The sequence below is a fragment of the Ammodytes marinus genome (assembly GCF_949987685.1).
Source record: "Ammodytes marinus genome assembly, chromosome: 20".
In the NCBI taxonomy this organism is placed as follows: Eukaryota; Metazoa; Chordata; class Actinopteri; order Uranoscopiformes; family Ammodytidae; genus Ammodytes; species Ammodytes marinus.
Window position 1 is genome coordinate 25,141,154 of NC_137224.1, and position 25,794 is coordinate 25,166,947.

Here is a 25,794-nt window from a genome sequence, read left to right on the forward strand (position 1 = left end):
TTTGTGAATACGGCCCCAGTACTCCACTTAAGTATCAGCAGAGAGTCGTTTTATTTTGCCTCCCTGTAGAACCAGTTTAAATCGAAGGTCAGTGCATTATGGAGCAATGGTGGCATGGAATTCATTACTGTGTTTTTTTGTTTTGTTTTTGTTTTCAGAAAGTGTATGCTTTCATAAAAAGTTAAAACTGTATTTCTTTACCCGAGAAATGGTGTAAACCACTTAAGTTTACTTTTTTATTTTGTTTTCTTTATTATTCTATTTTTTGTGACTAAGTAAATTAATATGCAAGCTCTTGAATAGATAAATATAGTGCTGATGAGTATTTATTGTTGTGTCATGTTATGTATTGTCGACATTTGTTATGTTGTATGAAGGCTATATGTATGTTTATTTTTAACTTTGATGTAGGGGAGAACGGGGTAATGTGAGACACTTTTTACATTTGCTCCCCTCTAAGGGAGCTAAAATGATTTATCAGTCAAATTAACACATTTCCCATTAATTCAGGATGTTTCCTAGAAAAGGGCATTAGCAGAATGTATTCATGACAAAGGGCAGTGAAAATATGATTGTTTTTAAAAAAGTTGTCTTGTGTCTCAGTTTGCCCCAGCTGCTGGGTAAACTGAGACAGACCAGAGAAATCAAGGGGGTAAACTGATCCACTTACTTTTTCCACTCTGAAACTACCATAACAACACATGTTGTAACAGTTAGAACCCTGACAGCTAGATTGAAAACCAAATATTCCAAAACTAATGTCGGACTAGTAACAGAATCATGGGGTTTGGTCAATTAAGAAAAACATTTTCTAAACACTTGAAAGTAACTCTGATCAAATACACAATACTGTATAATTCATATTCAATAATTAACATTCAATTGACAGATAGAACCAGTTAGATTAAAACACAGTCTGGGGGTCAGAACACAGGACCCTTAGAGCCAGCTAGTGTCTGGGGGTCAGAGCAAAGAACAATCAAAAAGAGAAAAAACTACCTCTCTCAGCAAATCAGGCTAATCTTCAGTTATCATAATCACGTGGTTTCATATGTTGGTAGTTCATCAACATGTATGATATAAGTTTTTCTACCTGAGCCTGTGCTTTGGCACAACAATCGATTAAGTTGACAGAAAGAAAATTTACTTTTACATGCAAAAAATATATTTTTGTGAAAAAAACATGCTTACAACATCACCATGAGGTCCTCTCTTTCATGGCCAAAGGGAAATGAGAGGGGCTTGAAAACATATATCTCACATGACCAAAAATGTGTTCCATTGCCTAGATACAGGGGGTGTCTCACATTACCCGATGGCTCACATTCCCCCGTTCTCCCCTTTGCTTTATGTTTGGGATGAAATAATTAAGTAATTAGTTAATTGAATACACGTCCCAAAGGATAAGAAAATTATGTTTCCACCCTTGAACTGTTATTTTTACCTATTTTGAGGAGGAGGGAGTTGTCTTTCCTATTTTTTTGAGAGGGACAAATTTACCTCTTCTAAATATTGAGGGGGAACTATCCCTTGCATGCCCTGTGAAATCTACGCCTATGATAACAGTACAAGTTGATCTAATTTCCCAAAATTATTATTTATTTTACACAGTCAGCTTTCATCAAAACTGTGGACGATGCAAACTTAAATTAGACAACTTTTACAAATATGTTTTTATAGCATAAATGGTTCTGATTATTATGACCAATCAGTGACAGTGTGACCAACACATTCACGAAAGGAACTACAGGAATATTGTCAGGATTTATTGCAGAATATAAGATGATTATGTTTATACATTTATTGCAGTCTCCTCTGCCTGTAAGTGAGGGCTAAGTTTTAAAAATGTTAAGTGCATTCATTCTTTGTTGGATGAGACAGGGACTTTGGAATTATAGTGCACTATAGTAGAAAAAGACTGATGTCCTGTTGTTGGTGTGTGTGTGTGTGTGTGTGTGTGTGTGTGTGTGTGTGTGTGTGTGTGTGTGTGTGTGTGTGTGTGTGTGTGTGTGTGTGTGTGTGTGTGTGTGTGTGTGTGTGTGTGTGTGTGTGTGTGTGTGTGTGTGTGTGTGTGTGTGTGTGTGTGTGTGTGTGTGTGTGTGTGTGGTCCCTTTTCATCAGGTGAAATGGGACCCATGGTGGCCTCTACTCTGAAGCTGGGCATAGCTATTCTCAATGGAGGAAACTCCACTGTACAGCAGGTATTTCAGTGGACAGTCACTTCTGTTTCTGATTTTTTTTTTTTGGTGTGGTCCACTTTCACATTGCCCTTTTTGCAAGTGAACCAGCATTACGAAGCAAAATCACATGTTTGCTGAGGTCATTCATTCATTGGACAGACATTCTGGGGTGGGGAAAAGCAGGAAGCATGAAGTGAAAACTGCCAGACTGTTTACAATCATGGAGATATTCCATAGCCTACTGCGATCGTGTTTATTTTGTGCCATCAGCAAATAACAACTGTGCATAATTAAAATCCTTAGGCTATAGACTGCGAGTCATTTACATTGTTGAGAGAGAGGGGGGGGGGGGCACTGCCTGATCTACAGTTGGATCTAATATGGGGTTAAAAAAAATACATCTAAAAAAGTAAAGCATAAAATAATTTTTGTTTCATATGGTTAAAATTAGGGCTGTCAAATGATTTAAATTTTTAATTAGATTAATCACGATTAATTCTACCATTTGAAATATGCCGGAAAAAAATAAAATTTTTGGTGTATATTGTCGTCGGAACGGAAAGATACATTTTATTAATTGAAATTCCAAATAATGGTGTTAATACTGAAAATAAATTATAAACAAACTAAAACATAGGCCTACCACACCATAATTCAATTTGTCTTTTTCTTTGCTATGTCTTTGAGCACATAGGTTATTTACAGTTTTTCACACTTGCTTAAACACATTTCCTGATAGACTACCTCACTTTTTCAAAACCCAAAACCCAAATCTCAAAACTCAAACACAAAATGTAAAATCCTTCACTTCTCTTGCAAAAGCACACTTTACCCTCAAAACAATGTCAACTCTTCACTAAATGGTGTTTTCTTTTCAAATGAAAAACACACACATCATATGACTAGACATTTCTAGCACTCATTGAACACTGGTGTGCAGAATGGAAAACACTGTAGTATAAATGCAAACCACTATATGAATGCTTTATCAGTAGAATTATGCCTTTGCATGTTCATACAATTTCACCTACAGTAACAACAAATACTTTACGGTTTTTGCCAAATGCTAACACACATGTTGCAGAATAGTTTATTTTGCCATTTCAAACAAACACAATGAATAGGTAGGACTGCAGTACAAGCAATTCAGTGTGTCAATATAAACTAAGAAACAATTACAGTAAAATTAGGGAACAATGGTAAAAAAAACAGCGTTGTAAGCGTAAGGAATTGGGTGGTTGGATTATGAATCCTTTTATGGATACCGACTATGGGCAGAGATTTGTGTCAGTAGAACTTGAATTCGAATTGATAGAACTTGAATTCGAATTGATCGACTTGAATAGGAATTGATCAACCTGCATTTGAATTATTGATACTTGAATTCGAATTTATGCACTTGAATATGAATTATCCATTTGAATTTGAATTAATTGTACTTGAATCTGAATTTTATTTACTTGAATCTGAAACAGTTAATATTCCAAATGACTTTCAAATAAAAATTCAAAATTCAAGTTTTCAAATTCAAGTAGAAAAAATTCAAGTAGAAAAAATTCAAGTAGAAAAAATTCAGATTCAAGTAGAGATGTGCACATCCGGTTTCTTTGAGGAAGAGCAATCGAGTGCAGATCTCTGATCCTAGGCTACAGCGTCTGGCCGGTGACCGTTATTTAACGTTCAGGAAATATAAAGTCATACATTAATTTGTTTAATCATCGTCTGTATTTTTGACCTCTTGTTTTATAATCGAAGTATCTTTTAGAACACTAATCACGTTTGAGTAATGAAACTGAAAGTAGTTATAATATCGCCAATATGCTATATCAATGAAAACAGACGGTCAAACAGCGTCCAAATGAGCTAAAATCCCAAATCCAATAAACAGTAACATGGCAAACTTATTTTTAGGCAAGCTCTAATTGATTATTTATTCATTTTTTCAAACGTTTACATGTTTAGAGGCGGAGGATTCCTCCCTCTGTCCGGCTTATCAGACAGCACTCAGCTGTCTGTCAGTTGAACTGGACAAGCAAACGTAAAATCATCAGGAAATGATAAAAACATCCCGATGGAGATTTCTATGCAGTGATTTTTTGATTTTACAGGGTCACGTTGTGGCAGTGACACTCTTTCATCAGTCGGAGCTGCAGCGTAAAGTGAAAACAAACTCAGAGTAGGCCTATATATATAGTCATACTATAGTCAAAGGCGAACATATATGGGCCCTTTACTTGATGCATGCGCGCTCACCGGCCGGCGGGGACACAATTCTTATCAGCGGTAACTTGGCACGATACCGGCACACACCTTGGAGGAGCAGATGCGCAGGTGAACATTGCATCCTGTCAGCGCGTCTCTCTCTCTCTCTCTCTCTCTCTCTCTCTCTCTCTCTCTCTCTCTCTCTCTCTCTCTCTCTCTCTCTCCTGTGGTAGGGCGCTTAGCAGACGGAGCGAACGTATAGTGACTATGTTGAAGTTATCTACTGCTTTGTGCCATTACCCTGGATTTGTAATGATAACCTAATGCTCATTAGTGCGCGCCTCTCAGCACTCTGACTCTACCGAAGTGCGCATGGGAAGGCGGGGCACAAACGTAATCTTGTCCTGGGCACGGAGAAGAAATGTGACGGGCATATCTATGTAATCTAGCAAATATAGTATATACAGTATAAGCTATATACAGTATATTAGTGTATATATTTATGCCCTTGATGTGAGGGAGCAGGAGATGGGAAAGAGGACATGGCTATGAGATTGTTTACAGAGCAATCGCGGGAGCACAGGGCAAAGTGTAGGGGGGCGGAGAGGGGGTGCAGGCGGTGGTGATCTCTTATCTATTGTAGCCTAAGTGTTTATTAATGACTATAGGCCTACTCTGAGTTTGTTTTCACTTTACGCTGCAGCTCCGACTGATGAAAGAGTGTCACTGCCACAACGTGACCCTGTAAAATCAAAAAATCACTGCATAGAAATCTCCATCGGGATGTTTTTATCATTTCCTGATGATTTTACGTTTGCTTGTCCAGTTCAACTGACAGCTGAGTGCTGTCTGATAAGCCGGACAGAGAGCGTCGGAGGAATCCTCCGCCTCTAAACATGTAAACGTGTGAAAAAATGAATAAATAATCAATTAGAGCTTGCCTAAAAATAAGTTTGCCATGTTACTGTTTATTGGATTTAGGATTTTAGCTCATTTGGACGCTGTTTGACCGTCTGTTTTCATTGATATAGCATATTGGCGATATTATAACTACTTTCAGTTTCATTTCTCAAACGTGATTAGTGTTCTAAAAGATACTTCGATTATAAAACAAGAGGTCAAAAATACAGACGATGATTAAACAAATTAATGTATGACTTTATATTTCCTGAACGTTAAATAACGGTCACCGGCCAGACGCTGTAGCCTAGGATCAGAGATCTGCACTCGATTGCTCTTCCTCAAAGAAACCGGATGTGCACATTTTTACTTGAATCTGAATTTTTTCTACTTGAATTTTTTCTACTTGAATTTTTTCTACTTGAATTTGAAAACTTGAATTTTGAATTTTTATTTGAAAGTCATTTGGAATATTAACTGTTTCAGATTCAAGTAAATAAAATTCAGATTCAAGTACAATTAATTCAAATTCAAATGGATAATTCATATTCAAGTGTATACATTCGAATTCAAGTATCAATAATTCAAATGCAGGTTGATCAATTCCTATTCAAGTCGATCAATTCGAATTCAAGTTCTATCAATTCGAATTCAAGTTCTACTGACACAAATCTCTGCCCATAACCGACTCCTGTTTGCATCTGGCCACATCGCCTCATCAACAGCACACTCAATGTCATCCTTTGAGAAGCAACTGGGAAATGATCACCTGATATCCAGTCTAAATCTCCTAATTATGGAGCGACTCAGGTTGGGCTGCACTCTCTGTCCAGGCTCCCTCATTGATAGGCCATGATCTATAACATGGTCCACTATAGTGTCCCTGTTGTATGTGTCTCCGTCTGTTGCCTTCTTTGTCCTCGTCCTCCTGTTGCTCTCTCTCCTCCTCTTCCCCTGACTCTTACTGTCTCAGAAAGGAGCTGAGGTTAGTGCTAAGGTTTAGACTGATTGGTATTCAATGGCCCTCATTTATCAACCGTGCGTAGACCAGAAAAGTGGGTGTACGCACATGTCCACGCAAACCTCGGCATTTATCAATTTGGACGTGAGCGTAGGGTATGCTCAAATCCCACGCCAGCTCTCAGCTCGTGTACACAAGTTTGTGAACAGCATGGACTCGCAGTGCAGGCTGTGCCGGGTAGCTGATTACTTTTTTGGACAATTATTAGAAGATAATACAAATGCAGTGTTTGCTCAGACCGAAATAAAGATATGAATCACTTAAAAATGTGCAGCTTATGGTGTGCAACTGAGTAGGAGGGCTGATTCAATAGTGCGCACACCGGCCACTTAGGAGCGCTGCATGGGACTGCGTAAGGGCAGTTATCTCCGACTTGGAGCAGCTGGGGGGACACTGAGGCACGGGGGCTGCATTCATTCAAAATGTTAGCCTAAGTATTACATATGTAGGCTATACAAGTAGTACGCTGTTCTTTATGATAAAACATACATGGCACAACATTCAGCTTAACATTTTATTTATTTGACACACTTTTGAGATGTTAGTTCCTCTTTTAATGTGTCATTGATCGCTTAAGCGAGCGATTTATTTCCACCATTTCGGCTTGTTTTTCCGATCTGCTGGTGGAGCAGGACGGTGGGCGCTCTCACAGCTGATCGTTGTCGGGTCGGCTTGTGCAGCTGATGGCCGGGCTGACCACTCGTGCCAAGCGCATGCTGTCATACAGTAAAACGCAAAATGTGTTATTTTTAGTTTTTAAAACCCTTTTGAGTAGTGCTATCTAAAAGGGCCAATACATTCTAATCATTCAAATCTCTGCAGACGTGTATTTCTTTCATAGGGACCATTATCGGACAGTTGGTGCGTCTTTTTCTCCTCTACCACTTAGCCTATATTATGCCCACACCCCCAGTTGGTTGCATTTCAGAGCAGCAACATGCTTTTTTAGTGGCGATTTTTGAGTCAGACCACTTTTTCTTCATCTATGTAAAGAAATGGCGACATATAGGCCTATGCTGTTTTATAGCATTTGAGCGATAGTACTGATGTAAACCTAAAATGCAAAATCCTCAGCTGGAGATCGTTTGTTGTCAACTCCAACGCTGTTGACCGCAGCAGTTATTTCCTTGCTAACTGCTGCCTTCTGTCGTTCTTTGATGCCGCTTGTAATGCTCCTAAATGAAACTCTTTTTTTTTCTACTTTCGCTGTTATTCTGTCAATTTCGACTTCAGAGAAGTTCCTCTTCTTTGCCGTAATGCGCATATCCATGTCGTAAAACCTCTGGGCGAGGCCTCTAAACTGAGAAAATATAGGGTATTCAAATAACGATAGTTTTCAGCCGCCGCATTTATCAATAATGGCCTGGCGTACGCCGAGATTGGCAAGATACGACTGTTTGATAAATGCCACGCGATACCTGGCGTAGGGAGGTATTTGCGCCAGAATCTGCACCAGTTTCCACCCAAGTTTGATAAATGAGGGCCAATTAGTTTAATTTTTTTTCAAGAAGTGTGTTGGAGAATTTCAAACACAGTGCAAAGCATATATCGTGTTTGTCGGGTTGGTGCTTTGGTTTAGAGCATGGTTACAAAAGTTAGAGGTTGTGATGCTGTGGTCATAGCAGTCACTTTTAGTGTTTACAATATTCGGCAAAAACTGTATTTGTACCAAAATGTGCAGTCTACTGTAAATCACAGCCAACAGGAGCTCATCTCTGACCCTTCTATAGCTAACTGCACAAAAGCCTTTTGAGTTTAGAAATGCGATTGGCAGTGTGTTCTGTGTGAACACAAAGAAAGAGAATTCAGGAAGAGTGTGCAAGATATAGAGAATTGTGTGTAGTGTTGTGAAAAATGTGTGTTTTGGAATGAGAATATGAGTCTAAGGCAGGAAATGTGTTGGGAGTTCAGCAGAATTGGTTAAGCAGTTGGTAAATTAGTTTCAGATTGTGAACATTGTGTCAGATGTTCCAAAAAATGTGTTTAAACAATTGTAAAAAACTGTAAATCGGCCAAACTCTGCTGCAACTAATGCCTCGTTTCCACCGAGTAGAGCGGGTCGGATCGGAGCGGTTCGGTCTGGGTAGTTTGGCTTTTCATTTGCCAAAAGTTGGGTAGGGTACGGTTTAAGCGCACCTAACCGCTCCGAGCCGCTCCTAATGTTGGTACTCCTCCGTTGGGGTACCAGCCGCCTGAAAGAGTGCCGAAAAGGCGGAGCTACACATGCCGTCCGTTTATTGGTCGAAAGAATAATTTCCGCCGTGTGTAGTCACCTCGGCCGGAGTGAAGAGAGTCTTGTGTTTTGGCAAAAATGTGAGCACAGCACTGTTTATTGTGTGGTGTTTTTCCTCGTCATTAAATTAATCAGTTGGTCACATCAATAACGAAGTGGCTGGTTTGAGCAAGCAAAAACGAGAGACCGCTGGCTTGACCACAGTTGTTCCACAGCCCGACAGTTTGACACATATTCTGGCGGCGGCTATCGCAGTCCAGCCTAAACCCCGCCCTACCAGTAAGGGTAGGGTCGGCGGTGGAAACACCACGATATTCTTAAAAGTGAGCTGTCCCGCTCTGAGCCGCTCCGACCCGACCCGCTCTTCTCGGTGGAAACGAGGCATAAAATAGGCTATATTGTAGACTATATTGGAAATATCTATGTTGTAGTTGCATCCATGTAATTTGTATTGCAGTCATTCTACATCACTGTCTAAATGTTTCAATGTTATATCGGCTTTTTGTGTATTTGATGTAGTTGCGTTGTACATTGTGTGTGTGTTGTTCTTGTTTTGCATTTTTGTTAGACTCAATGTCATCTGATCTGTCGATCTGTCGAGTATAAATAAGGATAAATTAATTTGGCACACCTGTATGATCTCATGCAAACCAATACGAGTGTTCTGTCCTGCTTTTAAAGGTGTTTCTAATTTCTGCCTCTCAATTATGTTAATTGGGGGGACGAAAACTCACCTGTGAAATAAAAAGGAGACCAACACAACAGTCCGAGACAACAACACTTTCAACTCTTACCTCAGTAATACATTTATACAGTGTGCAAACTATATCATGGCTCTCGGGGGAACTTACTTTATTCGGGGTGTGGGGGTATTTAGAGAGAAATGTCAACAGTAAGTTCCAGATAATTTGTTTTTTGGTGTGCATATGAAAAACTAGGCTTGCAACATGTATTATCTGTGAAACACCGAGGTCAGGGGTATAGGGCTCCGACCCAAGAAATGTGAGCTTCAAAGACAGTGTTAAAAACACCAAAATAAGTTGTTTACACTTTCCCGTTTTTAGCTGTTTCAAAGAAGGAAAGGATGCCTTGCTGCCTTCTTCTTAACTAACATTTAAGTAAAAAACAGACTGGAGAAAATGTAATGTGCCACTATCATACAGTCTTTGGCCGCCGACAGGCAGCTACCGGTTTTAAGGTGGAGTTTTCTTTCATGTTGAGGTGGTAGCTGACTATTACCGTTTCTCTTGCATGACATAACCTACACTTGAATGAGGACCGGATCTTGAACACTCGAAAAAAGTATGTAAGTAAGTAAGTAAGTAAGTAAGTAAAATTTATCTTTAAAAGCACATTTATAACAGTTCTCACTGACCAAAGTGCTGTACATAGTGCATTCAGTAGGCCAACATGAAGGTAAAATAACAACAACAACAATAGAAAAAATAAAATAAAGATAAAAGTACAAAATACATATAACCCGGACTTCCACACACAAACATATACAGTAGTGTAGAAGTCAGATAGCTAATGGGGAGGGAAAGCCAGGGTGTACAGATGGGTTTTGAGCCTTGATTTAAAGGCAGTAATGGAGGGGGCATCACGTATGTCAGGTGGCAGTTGGTTCCACAAGCGTGGGGCAGCTACTGCGAAGGCCCGGTCACCTTTTTGTTTTAGTCTGGATCGGGGGATGTGGAGAAGACCCTTATTGGAGGATCTTAGGGTCCTAGGGGCTGAGTGGGGGTGTACAAGGTCCGCTATATAAGATGGGGCCTGACCATTAAGGGCTTTGAATACCATGAGAACTGTTTTGAAAATGATCCTATGTTGTACAGGCAGCCAGTGAAGGGAAGCAAGAACGGGTGTGATGTGTTCCCACTTTTTTGACCCAGTCAACAGTCTTGCTGCTGCATTCTGGACTATTTGGAGGCGTGATATGAGGGACTGAGGGAGACCAAGGTAGAGGGAGTTACAGTAATCCAGCCGTGATGTAATGAAAGCATGGATAATTATTTCAAGGTTGTGATATGATAGGGAGTGCTTTATTTTAAAGATGGTTCTGAGCTGGTAGAAGCTGTATTTATTTCAAACGGATTACGATACTGCAAATATATATTTTTTTCTCACGTGGAGATGACAGAGAAAAAAAGTCCTGGTGCGCTCCAGCAGCAGTGTGCAGCTTAATAGAAGAAGCCTACTACCTGGCTCAAGTGCCAACACACTAATCGGACTAAGTTAGTAAAGCCTCATTCAGGCAGCCTTTCCCAGAAAGTGAACATTTGTGACTTAATGGTCGAAATTTTTAAAAAATCCCAGAGGTCTGTTTTTTTTTCTCCTCACAATGCCCCATATGGGCACGTTCGTCACTTTGTGGACTCACTGTGAAAAATGTAGGCCTACGCTTAGCCTACTTGTCTAATGTCAGCACGTCTGGTATAGCCTACAATAATCAGTTAATTACCAAAACCAAACATCTCATAGTAGTAAATTACGTCAAAAACTGACACAGGTCCCAGTTTACTCTGCAGAGTGATGGACTCACTATATGTCAGCTGAGGAGACGCAGCTCCACTACTGTCTCTTCTACACATCACAGACAATCAGGTGAAGTACTTCTTCGTTTTCTGAACAATTCATGCAAACTCGGTGCAGAGACTGAGGTGGACTAAGACAATTTGTCTTTTTCTGGGGCCTCATTTGTCAACGCTGCATACGCACATTAGAGGGCGTACGCCACCCAGTACGTAACCTTTGTGATTTATCAAAAGCAAACTTGACGGGAAGATGTGCGGTCCTCCACGCAAACTCTGACCCATGCGTACGCACAGAAAGCGGAGAAAGGAGAAACGGCGACTTCACATGGGATTCATGTGGAAGCTGGCGTACGGAAGAAACTCAGGATGTACGTGCGAAAAAAATATTCGGATTTATAAAACAGTGCGCACTCAAGTCATACGCCTGTTTCCCTTTATAAATCACAATCAACTCTAAATGTGGCGCAGGTTTGGCGGCTGTGTGGCACGCCCATAGTTGCCTAGAAATAGTCAATGAAACGCCCCAAATTAATATTCATTCTAGGCCAGCAGAGAAAGAAAAAATGGCAACCGCCGGGAAAAAAAACAAAAAAAATAAACTGTGAGATAGAAGTTTTGGTTGGGGAGGTGGAGAAAAGGAAAAAAATATTATTTGGATGGCACAGTATGGGAGTTATGAATGCAAAAAAAAAAACGTTGGAGTGGCAAACTATTGCTCCGACATAAAAGTGGAGGCCAAAAAGCGCCTGGCACGCCACCGCCAGAGCGTGTCTGCCACAGGCGGGGGAAAGGGGACGCCGGGACTGACCCCTCTTGATCAGAGGCTGGCAGGCATCATAGGAGAGTCCCTATTGAGTGGAATGGTGGCGGAGGGGGACACCGATGTGCCAGCAGATGAAATGGGTATGTAGGCTTACTGTATTTGCAATTGCTTTTATGGAATGAGTAAAATAAATGCATTTAAGTCACAAATGTACAAACACTTTATTTACACAAATCAATTTTTTTAGTGGCTGCATGTTCCAGTGGAGAGGGTGTTGCTGCATGTTCCAGTGGATAGGCTGTTGCAGCTGAGAAGCCGTCTGGGCGAGCCGAACCTCCACGTGCGTCTCCGTCTCCACCCAGCAGCGGGCGTGTCCTTACTGACGCAGTCCTTGACATGCAGAGAGAAACAATTCAGTGCATCAGAGAGGTGGCAGGAGAGTTGAAGGCAATCAAGACCGTGTTGTCTGACATCAGCACAACACTGAGAGAATTTTTTAATAAATATTTTTTTTTCCATACCTTGTTTGGTGTTTTTTACAATCGATGCATCACAGCCAAACGCTGGCGCGCAGCCGCACCGATTGGCTGAAATGCCTTCCGCTTCAGGGGGTAGTGGAACATTTCGTAGCTGTGCCAAATTCTGGAGTACAGCACATGCTCTAATTATTTGGCACACCTTCTCCGGGCCTATAGAGCAGCCTCCCTCCAGTGCCGTCTAGGCTCCGCCACCTGCCCTTGAATACCCCGATGGTCCGCTCCACCACAGAGCGTGCCTGGCTATGCTTGAGGTTGTATCGCCTTTCTTCCGCGCTCTGTGCGTTTGCAAAAGGCGTGAGCAGCCACTGCTTAAGTGGATACCCACTGTCCCGTGCAAGGATAGTGAAATGATTAGATACTGAAGTACAGAGAAAATGTGATTTAAGATGTTCACATCAATCAAATTTACCTAGAATCCAGCCATCACACACAGCCCCAGCCTCAAGTCTCCGACCAACACTGCTATCTCATAATGAATGAGTCATGGGTTGACCCAGGCCACCGAGCTACAACGTTTACGAGTAACATGTCCGCATCACAAATGACTTGGACAATGATTGAATGAAAATGCTTTCGATTAACGAAAGCATTTTCATTCATACTGGGCGTCCTTATAGCAACATGAGTGCAGTCAATGTTGATTACATTTGGGAAACCGGACATTGCTGTAGGGCTGCAACTAACGATTATTTTAATAATCGATTAATCGGTCGATTATTTTTTCGATTAATCGATGAATCGGATTTAAAAAAAAACAGTGCAGACTGCAGTGTCAAAACACCAGGTTATTGCTCCAATGTCCCGGAACAATTAAAAGTAATATTAAATGATAAAAAATGAATAATAAACCTAACTGGGATAACACAAAAAAAAAACATACAATGTATGATATACATACAGTATATAAGGGATGTCCATGGTAAACCAGTCAACCGATAAGATTTGTAACCGGTAAATACTAACGGTTAAAAAAATTAAATCATCTTAATTTCTCTCAGATGACAGGAGATCATTCATTTTTATGGATAGTGATACCATTTTCGAGACTCCTTAAGGTGTGGCGTGTGAGGGTGTGAACTGGTTGATATGTGTGTCTCACGGCCAAAGCGTGAGACTTGGCCGCTCTGGATATCACTATTGATACTTTTCTATTATTTTGTTGAAATAGAACTTGTATTATTGCTTTAATTGCTGATATGATCATAGCTCAAGATAGGACATTAAACAGGTCATAATTCCATCTTTACTATCTATTTTATATTGCTGGGAAAATCGCCAAAATCTCAAATTTCTTTTTTTTTTTGTTGCATTTGAACACATCAATCATATTACTGAGCCGTCCTGAACACATCACAGTTGACATGTTTGCTACTTTTTTTAAGCTAACTAGCTCTATATCCTTCCGATTTTAACATGGATTTAAAAACTGGATTACTATTTTAACTGACGGGACTTTCTACACCGTTCGGTTGTGTGATTACTGCCGCTGCTTTGAATGTCTGTTGATGCGCCGATGCCGACTCTCCGAGCCCGTCTGCACACCGTCTGCAGCAGCAGCAGCTGACAGAGTTTTTTTGGACTAGACGGATACTGAGTTGAAGGAGTTTTTTTTAACCCAAAGACAGCAAAGGTACAACACTTTTATATAGGCCTACAGTCCAGTGTTAGATATGACCAACATACAAGCTGTGGCCGCTCACACAATAGCTTTCCCGCACCGCTTCACGTGCGGAAGGCTCGCTGTGGGTGTGCATGAACCCGTCGGCGGCTGGATGTAAACAGTGCCGCGCCTACGTGACTTATTAATCGCGCGACTCAACGAATCGATGACCAAATTCGTTGCCAACGCTTTTACTAATCGATTTTAATCGATTTTATCGATTCGTTGTTGCAGCCCTACATTGCTGCAAATTGCGCTTTTTTGTTTGCCTGTTCAGCCACCGTGTAACGAAACTTGATGTACAGATTTGTCAAACCTACAATTCCTCCTAACACGTCTGGCATAACACGGCTGAGGGTTGGCTGAGATATCCCAGACCTGTCAGCCAATTCCCTTTGAAAAGTGCCGGTTGCCAGAAACCCCAGTGTGGTGAAGACTTGAAGTGGGACTGGCACGGCGTTATTCCGCCGGGTGTTCCGCTCCAACGCTGGGCCCAAAACCGCACACAGGTCGAGCAGAACGGCGCGCGGCAGTCCCCATTTGCAAGTAAATCAGCATGTTCTCGGAAGATTCTCTCCCTCCGTATTCTTCGTCGTGCCACGTCTTCCAAAAAAGCCAATTCAGCCATTGTGCGTCATTACGCATTGTGATGGCATGCCTTTTTAAACCCATCCATTTGATTGAATCTAACATCCTTCAGGTGTGGGAGTTAATCTAATTTGTAAATTATGGAAAAAACAAATGGTTTTGCACAAGTATGTATAATCATAATTAAACTCCCTGGTTTGAACACGATTTAGGCTACAAAAAAACAGACATTTAAAACAAACGATAACCATATTAAGTGCTATGTGCTCCTATCCGCCAGACGGAGGCCTCGAGAAAAAGCATCAGTGTTAACTTGTCCTTATCGCCATATTATTTATGAGAATAAATTCCATAACATGCACATTTTGTTTAATAATTACAGAACATGGGTTTATTTGCAAAGATATCTTTATTTGAATATATGATAGACTACTAGTTTTCTTTATTTTTCCCCCGCACTGCATAGAGAATCTATGAAACAGGTGTTTGTGTATTAAATGTAAGAATGGCTTTTGAGAATTCTTAATATGATAAGGCCTAATCAGAGGCAATGATTTGATTTATTTTACACAATGGTCTCAGTTTCAAAATGTTACCGCGTTTCATCCGTCTGCCATCAGCGTCGCCGTTTCTTCTTTCTCCACTTTCTGTGCGTACGCATGGGTCAGAGTTTGCTTGGAGGACCGCACATCTTCCCCTCAAGTTTGTTTTTTATAAATCCCAATATTTGCTTAGAAAGTAGCGTGCGCCCTCTTCTGGGCGTACGCCACCTTTATACAGGTGAAACTCGAAAAATTAGAATATCTTGCAAAAGTTCATTTATTTCAGTAATTCAACCTAAATGGTGAAACTAATATATTATATAGACTCATTACATTCAAAGTGAGATATTTCAAGCCTTTATTTGTTATAATTGTGATTATTATGGCTTACAGCTTATGAAAACCCCAAAGAAAATTAGAATATTACATAAAATCAATAAAAAAAGGATTTTAAATACAGACATGTCGGCCCTCTAGAAAGTATAATCATGCATATGTACTAAGCACTTGGTTTGGGCCCCTTTTGCACAAATGATTGCCTAAATGCGGTGTGGCATGGATGCTATCAGTCTGTGGCACTGCTGAGGTGTTATGGAAGCCCAGGTTGCTTTAATAGTGGCCTTCAGCTCGTCTGTATTGTTGGGTCTGGTGTGTATCATCTTCCTCTTGACAATAGTCCATAGTTTCTCTATTGGGTTCAGGTCAGGAGAGTTGTCTGGCCAATCAACACAGTAATACCATGGTCAGTCAACCAGTTACTTGTGGTTTTGGCACTGTGGACAGGTGTCAAGTCTTTCTGGAAAAAGTAATTCAGCATCTCCATAAAGCTTGTCAACAGACAGGAAATATGAAGTGCTCTAAAATATCCTGTTAGACAGCTGTGGTGACTTTGGACTTGATAACACAGTGGACCAACACCATCAGATGACATGGTGCCTCAAATCATCACTGACTGTTGAAACTTGACAGTGGTCTTCAAGCCCCTTGGATTTTGTGCCCCTCCACTCTTCCTCTAGACTGTGGAACCTTGATTTCCAAATGCAACGCAACATTTAATTTGGATCAGTGATGATTTGAGGTATCATGTCATCTGCTGCTGTTGGTCCACTGTGTTATCAAGTCCAAAGTCACCACAGCCATCTACCAGAAGATTTTAGAGCACTTCATGCTTCTGTCTGTTGACAAGCTTTATGGAGATGACCATTTCCATTTCCAGCTAGACTTGGCACCTGCCCACGGTACCATAAACCACTGGTATCTGGTTGACTGACCATGGTATTACTGTGCATGAATGGCCAGACAACTTTCAGACAACATAGAGAAACTATGGACTATTGTCAAGAGGAAGATGATACACACCAGACCCAACAATACAGATGAGCTGAAGGCCACATCAAAGCAACCTGGGCTTCCATAACACCACAGCAGGCCCACAGGCTGATAGCATCCATGCCACGCCACATTTAGGCAATAATTCATGCAAAAGGGGCCCAAACCAAGTACTTAATACATATGCATGATTATACTTTCTAGAGGGCCGACATTTCTGTATTTAAAATCCTTTTTTTATTGATTTTATGTAATATTCTAATTTTAGCCATTGAAGAGGAGTGGACCAACATTCCACAGGCCACAATTGACAATCTGATAAACTCTATGCAAAGAAGATGTGTTGCACTGCATGAGGCAAATGGTGGTCACACCAGATACTGACTGGTTCTGAGTCCCCAGACCCCCAATAAAGCAAAAAAATGCACATTTCAGGGTGGCCTTTTATTGTGGACAGTCTAAGGCACACCTGTGCACTAATCATGATGTCAGATCAGCATCTTGATGTGGCACACCTGTGAGGTGGGATGGATTATCTCAGCAAAGCAGAAGTGCTCACTATCACACATTTAGACAGATTTGTGAACAATGTTTGAGAGAAATGGTAATATTGTGTATCTGGAATTAATTTTAGATCTTTAAGTCCATCTCATGAAAAATGGGAGCAAAAACAAAAGTGTTGCGTTTATATTTTTGTTGAGTGTATATAGTACATAAAATTGCCAATAAAAATCCTAATGAGCTTTGTGAAGATAGATATTGCAGGGCCAGGGCCGTCGTATAGGGGGTAAAGGTTATGACGATTATAAGGGCCCACAGCCAGCTAGGGCCCACACAGCCCCCAGTAGAATCTACGACAAAATGATTATGCATACAGTGAACTAATATATAATCATACGAATGAGTCCAAATTAAAACAAAGCCACAAGTCATACAATATTCTAATTTTAATAATGTCAATAACCCCCTTGGCCCCTTCATAAAAAATGGTTTGGTCCACCCCGCGGTTCGTTCTTCCTCATTGGAATTAAGTGAGCGCGAGCGAACTCCAGCAGGGCGAGGATGCCCCCAAAAAAGCACAAGTTCGCACACCAGATAAGAGTTGAGAAGGAGGCAGGAGTATAAGCAGCAGAGCAGGGGCCCAGGACATCAAAAACTTTTTTCCTAAGAATGGTGAGAGTAAAACTACAGAGGGAGGCTGAAACAATTAGCCTGCTACTTGTTCATTCATAACATTACCTTTGCCGGGGCGCAGGCTGAATTGTATTATGACGCATTCAACTTCTACTCGGTAATTATGAGCATCTGACAATGGTCAGTTACGTTCAGGGCCGTCGGACTGCGGACAGGCTTGGGGGGCCCAAGGCAGAGGGGGGCAGCACCCAAAAAAAATAAAAACGTTTTTTTTTTTTTTTTTTTTTTACTGGCTCAATATAGGCCCCTGATCTTTGAAGGCCCAGAACATTTTTATTTAGGAAGAAAAAAAACGGATATCAGGGGCCTTTCATTCGTCAGTACATTTGTTATTTTTTAAATAACATTGTTCGGGGCTACGAAGATCGCGGGCCTATATTGGGCCATTAAAAAATACAAACGAAGGGAAAAAATTCCCGAAGCTTACTGGATTTTTTAAACATGTACATTTCTTCTTTCTGCTTTTTGGTCATTCTGTGTCTATACATTATTCCAGAAAATAGTACTAAATAGCTTACATAGGAAACAGTTGATTTAGCCTTAGTTTTCTTCTCAAAGCGCACCAGATTGATGAATTTTACTTTAACATTTAAAAAAAAATCTTCCGGGGGAGCATTCCCCCGGACCCCCCTACAAGGTCCAGGGTCCACGACACAGTCTCCCAAATTCCTGTGAGAAACACTGTGTGTGTGCATGGTTATTAAGAGTCATTATACCAGGGGTTTTGTTCAAGTACGCGTAATGATTTGGTCATTCATCAATAGAAACATTGTGTTGTTATCTGGCTCAGAGAGGGACCAGTCACTCATACGTTTTGGACTATAGACAAACATAGCTTTTACATGTTTGTATTGTAAAACCGCCTCTCAGAGGGCCCATCAGGACTTCCTGTATAGGGGCACAGAATGTGGTGCAACGCCCCTGTGCAGGGCTGTAGTACTGGACTGAATACCAGGAACAAGTGTACATTGCAGTCCACAGTGTATTGTGTTTGTTGAGACCCCTTTAGGTGTGCCCTATTAATGAAGGATTTAGACCATACAGTATAGTTAATCATATTATTGTGTCCACCTCTTGTTTTAGATCAGAATTTGGTCTAAAATATAACTCCCCTATCCTATTTTCCTGTTTGTCTTCTGTATATTTGACAGAAAATGTTGGATTATCTGAAAGACAAGAAGGATGTGGGCTTTTTTCAAAGCCTGGCTGGTCTGATGCAGTCATGCAGGTAAAACTACAAACTCTTGCTGCCTCAGGACTGAGACAAATTTGCTAAAAATGTATTTTTTACCACAACTTGGTTGGTTAATGGGTTCTGACTGTATGGAGTTTTTAAGGGTTTACTCAAAAAGCAATAAAGTATTTTTACCTAAAAGGTCTTTAATACGGAGTATACTTTTTTGGCTGCTAATTTGATCGCTCTCTTAAACATGTCATATGAAATGTCACAAACAGGTCAGACACAGTTTCTCAATCACAGGATAGAGCCCGGTTGCACAAACATTTTTGCCTGGTGAGTCCAGCCTGATCTTGCGCGCTTCACGTTTGTGTCTCTCCCACAGATCAGTCTGGAGCAAGCGGCAACTTTCCTTACATGAAGCATGTAAGCCTGTTCCAAAGTGCAAGAAATTGCAACGTTTTTAAATTGCTCTCTATCAACAACAATTTTTCTACACAGCCTCAGAGGCATGACATTCACATGTCTCTTGAGAATGAGCAAGATTGCTTGAAAAACATGCACAAAAACAACAACATGGCCAACAGCATTGCCTAAAGACGGATGCAGCTCAGTGCACATTGTGTGTGCAGCAGCAGTCATGGCACAAATAGCATTAAAACAGGCTGGCCAACAGCATTGCGTAATGCAAATACACACAAATAAACAGCAAGTCAGCAGCATACAAAACACAATTGTAACATCATTGTGTGCGCAGTAGGGGTGGGAATCTCTTGGCACCTCACGATTCGATTCGATTCCGATTCGGAGGTCAACGATTCGATTCAAAATCGATTTTCAATGCATCTCAATGCAAAACATTTTTTATGTACATACCCATGTGTGAATTTCAAAAATATATGTATATGCACATCTGAGTTTGCTACTCAGAGTTTGCTAATCACTTCCTACTTATGTGATGATCATTAAATACAATCAACAGATGAATTACCTTCTCTAATATTATATTAGAGAAAAAGCTTTTTGTCACAAATATGACTTTCTATGACCAGTGCAATAATCAATGCAGCTTTCATTTCAACACAATATGGAAGTATGTAAAAACTAAACCGATTCAGTTTTATTTTATTTCTAATCTCGTAAATCATGTTTCTATAGGATTTCTATTCTATTATCTATTATTTTCTATGTCATTTCAACACATTGTACAAAAAGTATAGCTTGGAATTCAGCTCTCATACAAAAACGTAAACAGAGATAAAGCCGGTGCAGGTCATGGGTTTGCTGCTCTCAGCCCTTTTGAAGCCACTTTGGAAATAACTCGCACATGTGTGGTGTGCATGCGCAATGGCGCAGGAAGTATTAGTATTTACAAAAAAAATTAAATTATAAAAAAAATTATAAAAAAAAATATTATTAAAAAAAAAAAAAATAAATCGATTATTAACTTTTCTGAATCGGTTCAGAATCGTTCGAGAGAGAATCGATATTAATCTGAAAATCGATTTTTTTTCCCACCCCTAGTGCGCAGCGCCACAAAATTAAGGCGCAAATGACCCTACCTGACCTTCCCAAGTCTGGCTGAGATAAACACCGTTGTTTCGCTGTACTTTTTGTGGAAGTCCACACGGACAGGGCCGTAGTGTCTGGGCTCATGACAGCTTTCGGAGGCGCACACAGCTGGGAGAGTTTACCAGGAAACCAAATCTCCTCGCTCGCTCTCACTAGCGCCTGCTCCTTCTTGTTGACCCGTTGTCCCTGTTGCACCAAGCTGTTGTCATACAACACCAAATGGCACACAGCCATAACAACTCTTTTTTTTTCTCAGCATCTGTGCGTCCTCCTAGACCTCTGTGCGTCCTCCTAGACCTCAGTGACGTTGGGTCAAAACTTATTGTCTGTCATAAGTGTCAAGGAACATTGCTTGAAAAAGCGATATCGCTGATCGCTTCATTCGCTATGATGCGTTTCATCGGGCCCAATGGCTAATTGCGCCGTAACTATTGACTTTGTAAACTTGCGACGTCTATCGTGCTCATTGCAGTCGGTGTGAGTGCCCCTTAAAGAGCACCTTTTATACTACTTTTCTGGACTTAATTTTCTATTAATGACTCCTACTGTATAGAGCAGCCTGATCCGAATGACCGCACAAAAAACGATGTAGATTGTCGGGAAACTCTTCCTCTCATCTGGGGTTTTCTGCTTTCTCTGCCCCCATGTGCCCCTCCCACCAAACCCACTCCATTGTTAATGGTTACCTTCCGGAAGACCTGCAAAGGGAGCAGGCCTGAACTTCACGCGATCCAGGAAATGTGAAGATGTTTAATCGCGACCGGCGTCCCTAGTGTTGAACGCTGTGTGCACTGCCACCCCAGACAGTCGGCAGGGAATAAGTCTTAATGCATGTACAGTATGTCATTATTTGACACTTAAGTATCATTTAACATGACTATAAAACATAATTACAACATGTATAGGTCAGAAAAGACGAAAAAGCACAATAGGTGCTCTTTAAGAAGTGCTGCGGCCACACCGCTGTGGAAGCACCCCGAATGTCATTCTCAGAATTTGGTTGTCATCCACGACAGTCTGCTTTGCTAGAGCTGATCTTAAACATGGAGCTAACCCAAAGTCCTCTCAGTCCCCGAGCCTGGCTCAGCCCGTCCAGTCCAAAGTCAGGGGAACAAAGATAGCGTAGCATGTGTTAAAGCCTTTTGTCCAAACTTTATGCCATTACCAAATTACAGAGCGAGGACTCATAGCTGAGGCATGTTTTTCAATTTGGGTATTTTCTCTTTTTTATCTCTATTTTTGGAACAGTTAATCATGACATCCAGCAGCATAAGGTAGATTTGTTGTATTACAGCAATTCATGATAGATTTTTTTTTCAGTGTTCTGGATCTAAATGCATTTGAGAGGCAGAACAAAGCGGAAGGACTGGGAATGGTGACAGAGGAAGGATCCGGTAAGCCTCACTTTATTGTACAGCACACTGATGGTCACAGCAATAGGAAAGAATAGTTCAGTGAATGTTTATTTTTCTGGAATATTATTACAGAAAAATAAACATTCACTGAACTATTCTTATGTTTATGTTCATTTTCTTATGTTTATGTTAAAAGGATTGTTCATTCATTCAGGTAAAATTCTTCAATGTCACTTTGATTAATGTACCTTTACAATTACAGAGGTCACTGCTTGCTGGAACCATTGCTGTAATAGTGAAATAACATAGGGCAGATTCTCATGTAGCAAGTAAAACTTTGATTCTTCCACTTCAAAATATCAAAGTTTCCCATGCAAGTTTGAAAGCATTTCCATCAGCATGTCCTTCAGTGGTCTCTCCAGTACCGATACACCTTGTGGGATAACATTTGGTGTGACATCTTGCCTGTTCAATCCTGATACATGTTTAACCTTGTCACACCATAATTCATCTTGTTTTGTCCCATTTAACCTGTCTTTAATTAAGTGGTAATGCAACTTTACCTGTTGTACAGGTGTGTGTGTGTGTGTGTGTGTGTGTGTATATGTGTGTACACATTTGTAACAAATATTCACAATCATCCTTTAGATTGCATACTGATATTGTTCATTATTCAAATGAGTTAGCTCCATAAAACACAACCTACAGTGTTGGACATTCTACTTGTTTTACTATGTTGTTGTAATAGGTTTTCAATTTAAATACTGTAATAACTAGCAGACTAACTAACTGACGGATAATATTTGGTAATTATTGGTGCACAAGTCATTATCATTACTGTGGGTGCACTGAATACCTATATTTGAAAAAATATTTGGTAATTATTGGTGCACAAGTCATTATCATATTACTGTGGGTGCACTGACTACCTATATTTGAAAATTATTTTAAAAATGATTCCTTAAGAAATTACCTGTAATCATTATGGTACAGTATACTCCCCATAAAATCCCTATCAACATAACAAGTTCACTGTGGATGCACATTCACAATAAAGCAAAGCACACGTTTTGGTGGTTATATTTTTTTTATTTGAATTTTCTCATTAAAACAAATACAATGTTATACAAACCTGTACAGGTTTTCTGTCAACGCCTTTACAACATTTTTGTATGTTGTAACAACTAAATTTTTTCTTGGTTACTTTCTTTGCTTCTTACTGTCTTTGTTTCCCTTTCTTTCTTCTCCGTTTTCCTTTTCTCATTTTGGTTTTCTGCGCTATCTTCCCTTTCTCAGTCACCACTCATGAGCGTGGTAATTATGCCTCCTGCCATTTCCTTGTGTGTTTGGTGGTCTCTCTCTTCCTCTCTTTCACTGTGGTTGGTCAGTTATTGTGTCCGTTCTGTCCAGGTCCTGAGTGTAGCCCTTCAAACTTTGGCCCTTACCTGCATTGTGTTTATATTACTTTTCTGCCTTATTTTTCACCATTCTAATGTATTTTTTGTGTTAAGCCAATTGTAACTCATTCTGGTTGGTTTTGTAGTCCATCTTTTTAAATACTATTTTGTATTTAATATAAAGTCTTAGGGCCGGATCTACTAAACATTTGTTTGAATTAAAACATGTGCAAACTGGATTTCACCCACAACAAAATGTGCATGCTGATCTACTAACTTTGCACACTGTGATCACGTGCAATATAACATTTGCTGTCCATTAAGTACGTTTGCCGGAAACACTTTATAATAATGTCATTTATAAGTGATTCATAAGTCATATATTAACCAATACTTTATAAAACAGCTTATATAGCTGTATTTGTAGATGATTGATAAGTGCTATGTTAACATATCACAAATGTGTTGTAAGTCATCTATAAAGCTTTTTTAATTTTTTCATTAACAAATTGGTAAATTAATACGTCATTTACAAACCTTTCTGCGGCCCCCTAATCTAAAGTGTACACCACGTGTCCCTGGCATTACAGGTGGTGACACAAGTTTATTTTGCTAGAAAAACCGTCAGAGCAGAAATCTTTCCCCAGACAAAGTGGCGGGTGGTCTCAATAACTTACTAATCGCTTAGACTAAATTGGCGAGTGTTATATTTGAGCCCTGCACGACACTCTCCGCTGATCACAGTGATGGAGCCGCGGAGACACCGTGCATGTTATGTTGTCTTCTAACTTTATAACTCGCATGTGGGTATTTTGACAGCAAATGTTATAGACTACGCATATGTGATGTGGAGCCGTGACGTCAGCGTTACCAGGGAAAATGGTTTCGCCAGTTTACAAGATACCAAAACAGTTTTGTTTTCCAAAGTTTCCTCTCTGGGAGTTGATTTCAAAACTTTGCGGTTTCATGCCTGCGTATGCTGTTTTCATGTGACTGATATAGTGCATCCGCGAAGTAATCTTCGCAGATGCACCGTTTCGTGTTTTAGTATAAATCTTAGAGGCAGAGACATTTGACCAATGGCAGCAGAGAGGGGCACATTTGGGCTCAGCACCCAACTGTTGAAAGGTGTGAAGTCATAAACATAGCCTGGGCTGCCTTTTTTGTCCAGGCAGAGGAATGTTATAGGGGTGTAACACCATTTGGTGATCTTTGAGTCAGATTACAAATTAGATCACTTTAAAAACTAGAAAATCCCACAGAGATTTTAAAAGTGCCGGTCCCCCCGGGACGAGGGGCGTGGCCTGTCAAACATTGCATTTCTGAGCTATGGTTTTTGCATTTGTGGCGCCCCCTATGGATTTGGCTCTAAACGCCTTGGGGGACATGCTACAACATGTGTTATGCACATATCCAGCAAGTTTTAAGATGATTGGACCTATGGTCAATGAGTTATGGCCAATTAGCTGTTAAGCCCTGCCCATGCGTAAACGTTTTGCTCAATGGCGGCCCTGTTTGTCAAGCTATCCTACTTATCTTTTACGGACATCTGTATCTCATTACCCCTGCTGCTTGATCAATTTGTGTTGATCGCGTAAAATTTGAGAAAGTTGTGCTGAAAATCCTGCTTTTCAGTTTATGCTAATTAGCGAAAAATATTTCCAGGCTTAGTTCAGGTTTTTTTTGTAGAGCACCTTCAAGTGTACCTGTGAGAAATGTCAAGCCAATCAGACTTATGGTGTGAGGGGTGTGGCCTCTCAAACTTTTTTCAGTCGGGGCTTAATACCAGCGCTATCTTGTCGAAAATCAAAAAAGTGAATGATATCACACCCCGTGGAGTGGGGACACACGTTCTATGAAATTGTCTAACATTTCTAAGTTTAACGGTGTGGGAGGAGATAGAGCTAGATAAACCACAGAAGTAATAACTAGAAAATTCTGCGTAGATCTTAAAAGTACAGGCCCCCCTCAAGCTATACCACTAATCTTTTAAGGACATGTGCTACTTAGTCCCCCGAGGCTTCGTGAGAAATTTGGTGTTGATACAGTGAAATTTGAGAAAGTTCTGGTTAAAACCCTGTTTTTCAGTTTATGTTAATTAGCGGAAAATATTCCCAGACGGACTGACATGGTCCCAGAGGCTTTTTGTAGAGCACCCTAACGTACACCTGTTTGAGAAATTTCAAGTCAATCGGACTCGCGGTGTGCGGGGCGTGGCATCTCAAACTTTTTTCAGTCTGGGCTTAATAACAGCGCCCCCTTGTGGAAAATCAAAAAACGGAATAATAGCACACCCCCTGGAGCGGGGACGCACGTTCTGGGAAATTTCGTAATGGTGTGGGAGAAGATAGAGCTAGAAAAACGGCGGAATAAATAACAATAATAAGAAAAAGTATGGTGGATAACCATTAATTACAATACTTGAGGGCCTGTACTTAATAATAAGAAGAAGTATGGTGGATAACAATAATTGCGGCCCTCACAGAATTGAGGCCCTGCACTAAATAAAAGTCTCAATGAATCACACGTGCAAATTCACTACACCAATGTCGCACATGTGATTATGGGTCAAAGAGCAGAAACAAATTTGCATTGCTCAATGGTTAGT

The 25,794-nt window shown here is 40.5% G+C and overlaps 1 protein-coding gene across 1 annotated transcript in view; it reads left to right on the forward strand.

Annotated features, from left to right (window-relative positions):
- Positions 1 to 25,794, forward strand: part of ryr2a (ryanodine receptor 2a (cardiac)) — a gene marked incomplete at both ends in the record, with an annotated part of 671,945 nt that overhangs the window by 478,746 nt on the left and 167,405 nt on the right. Inside the window, 3 exons of the mRNA XM_080049015.1 lie at positions 2,122 to 2,201; positions 18,837 to 18,913; positions 21,755 to 21,828. Coding sequence (XP_079905141.1) covers positions 2,122 to 2,201; positions 18,837 to 18,913; positions 21,755 to 21,828 — 231 coding nt within the window. The remainder of the gene's footprint in view (positions 1 to 2,121; positions 2,202 to 18,836; positions 18,914 to 21,754; positions 21,829 to 25,794) is intronic.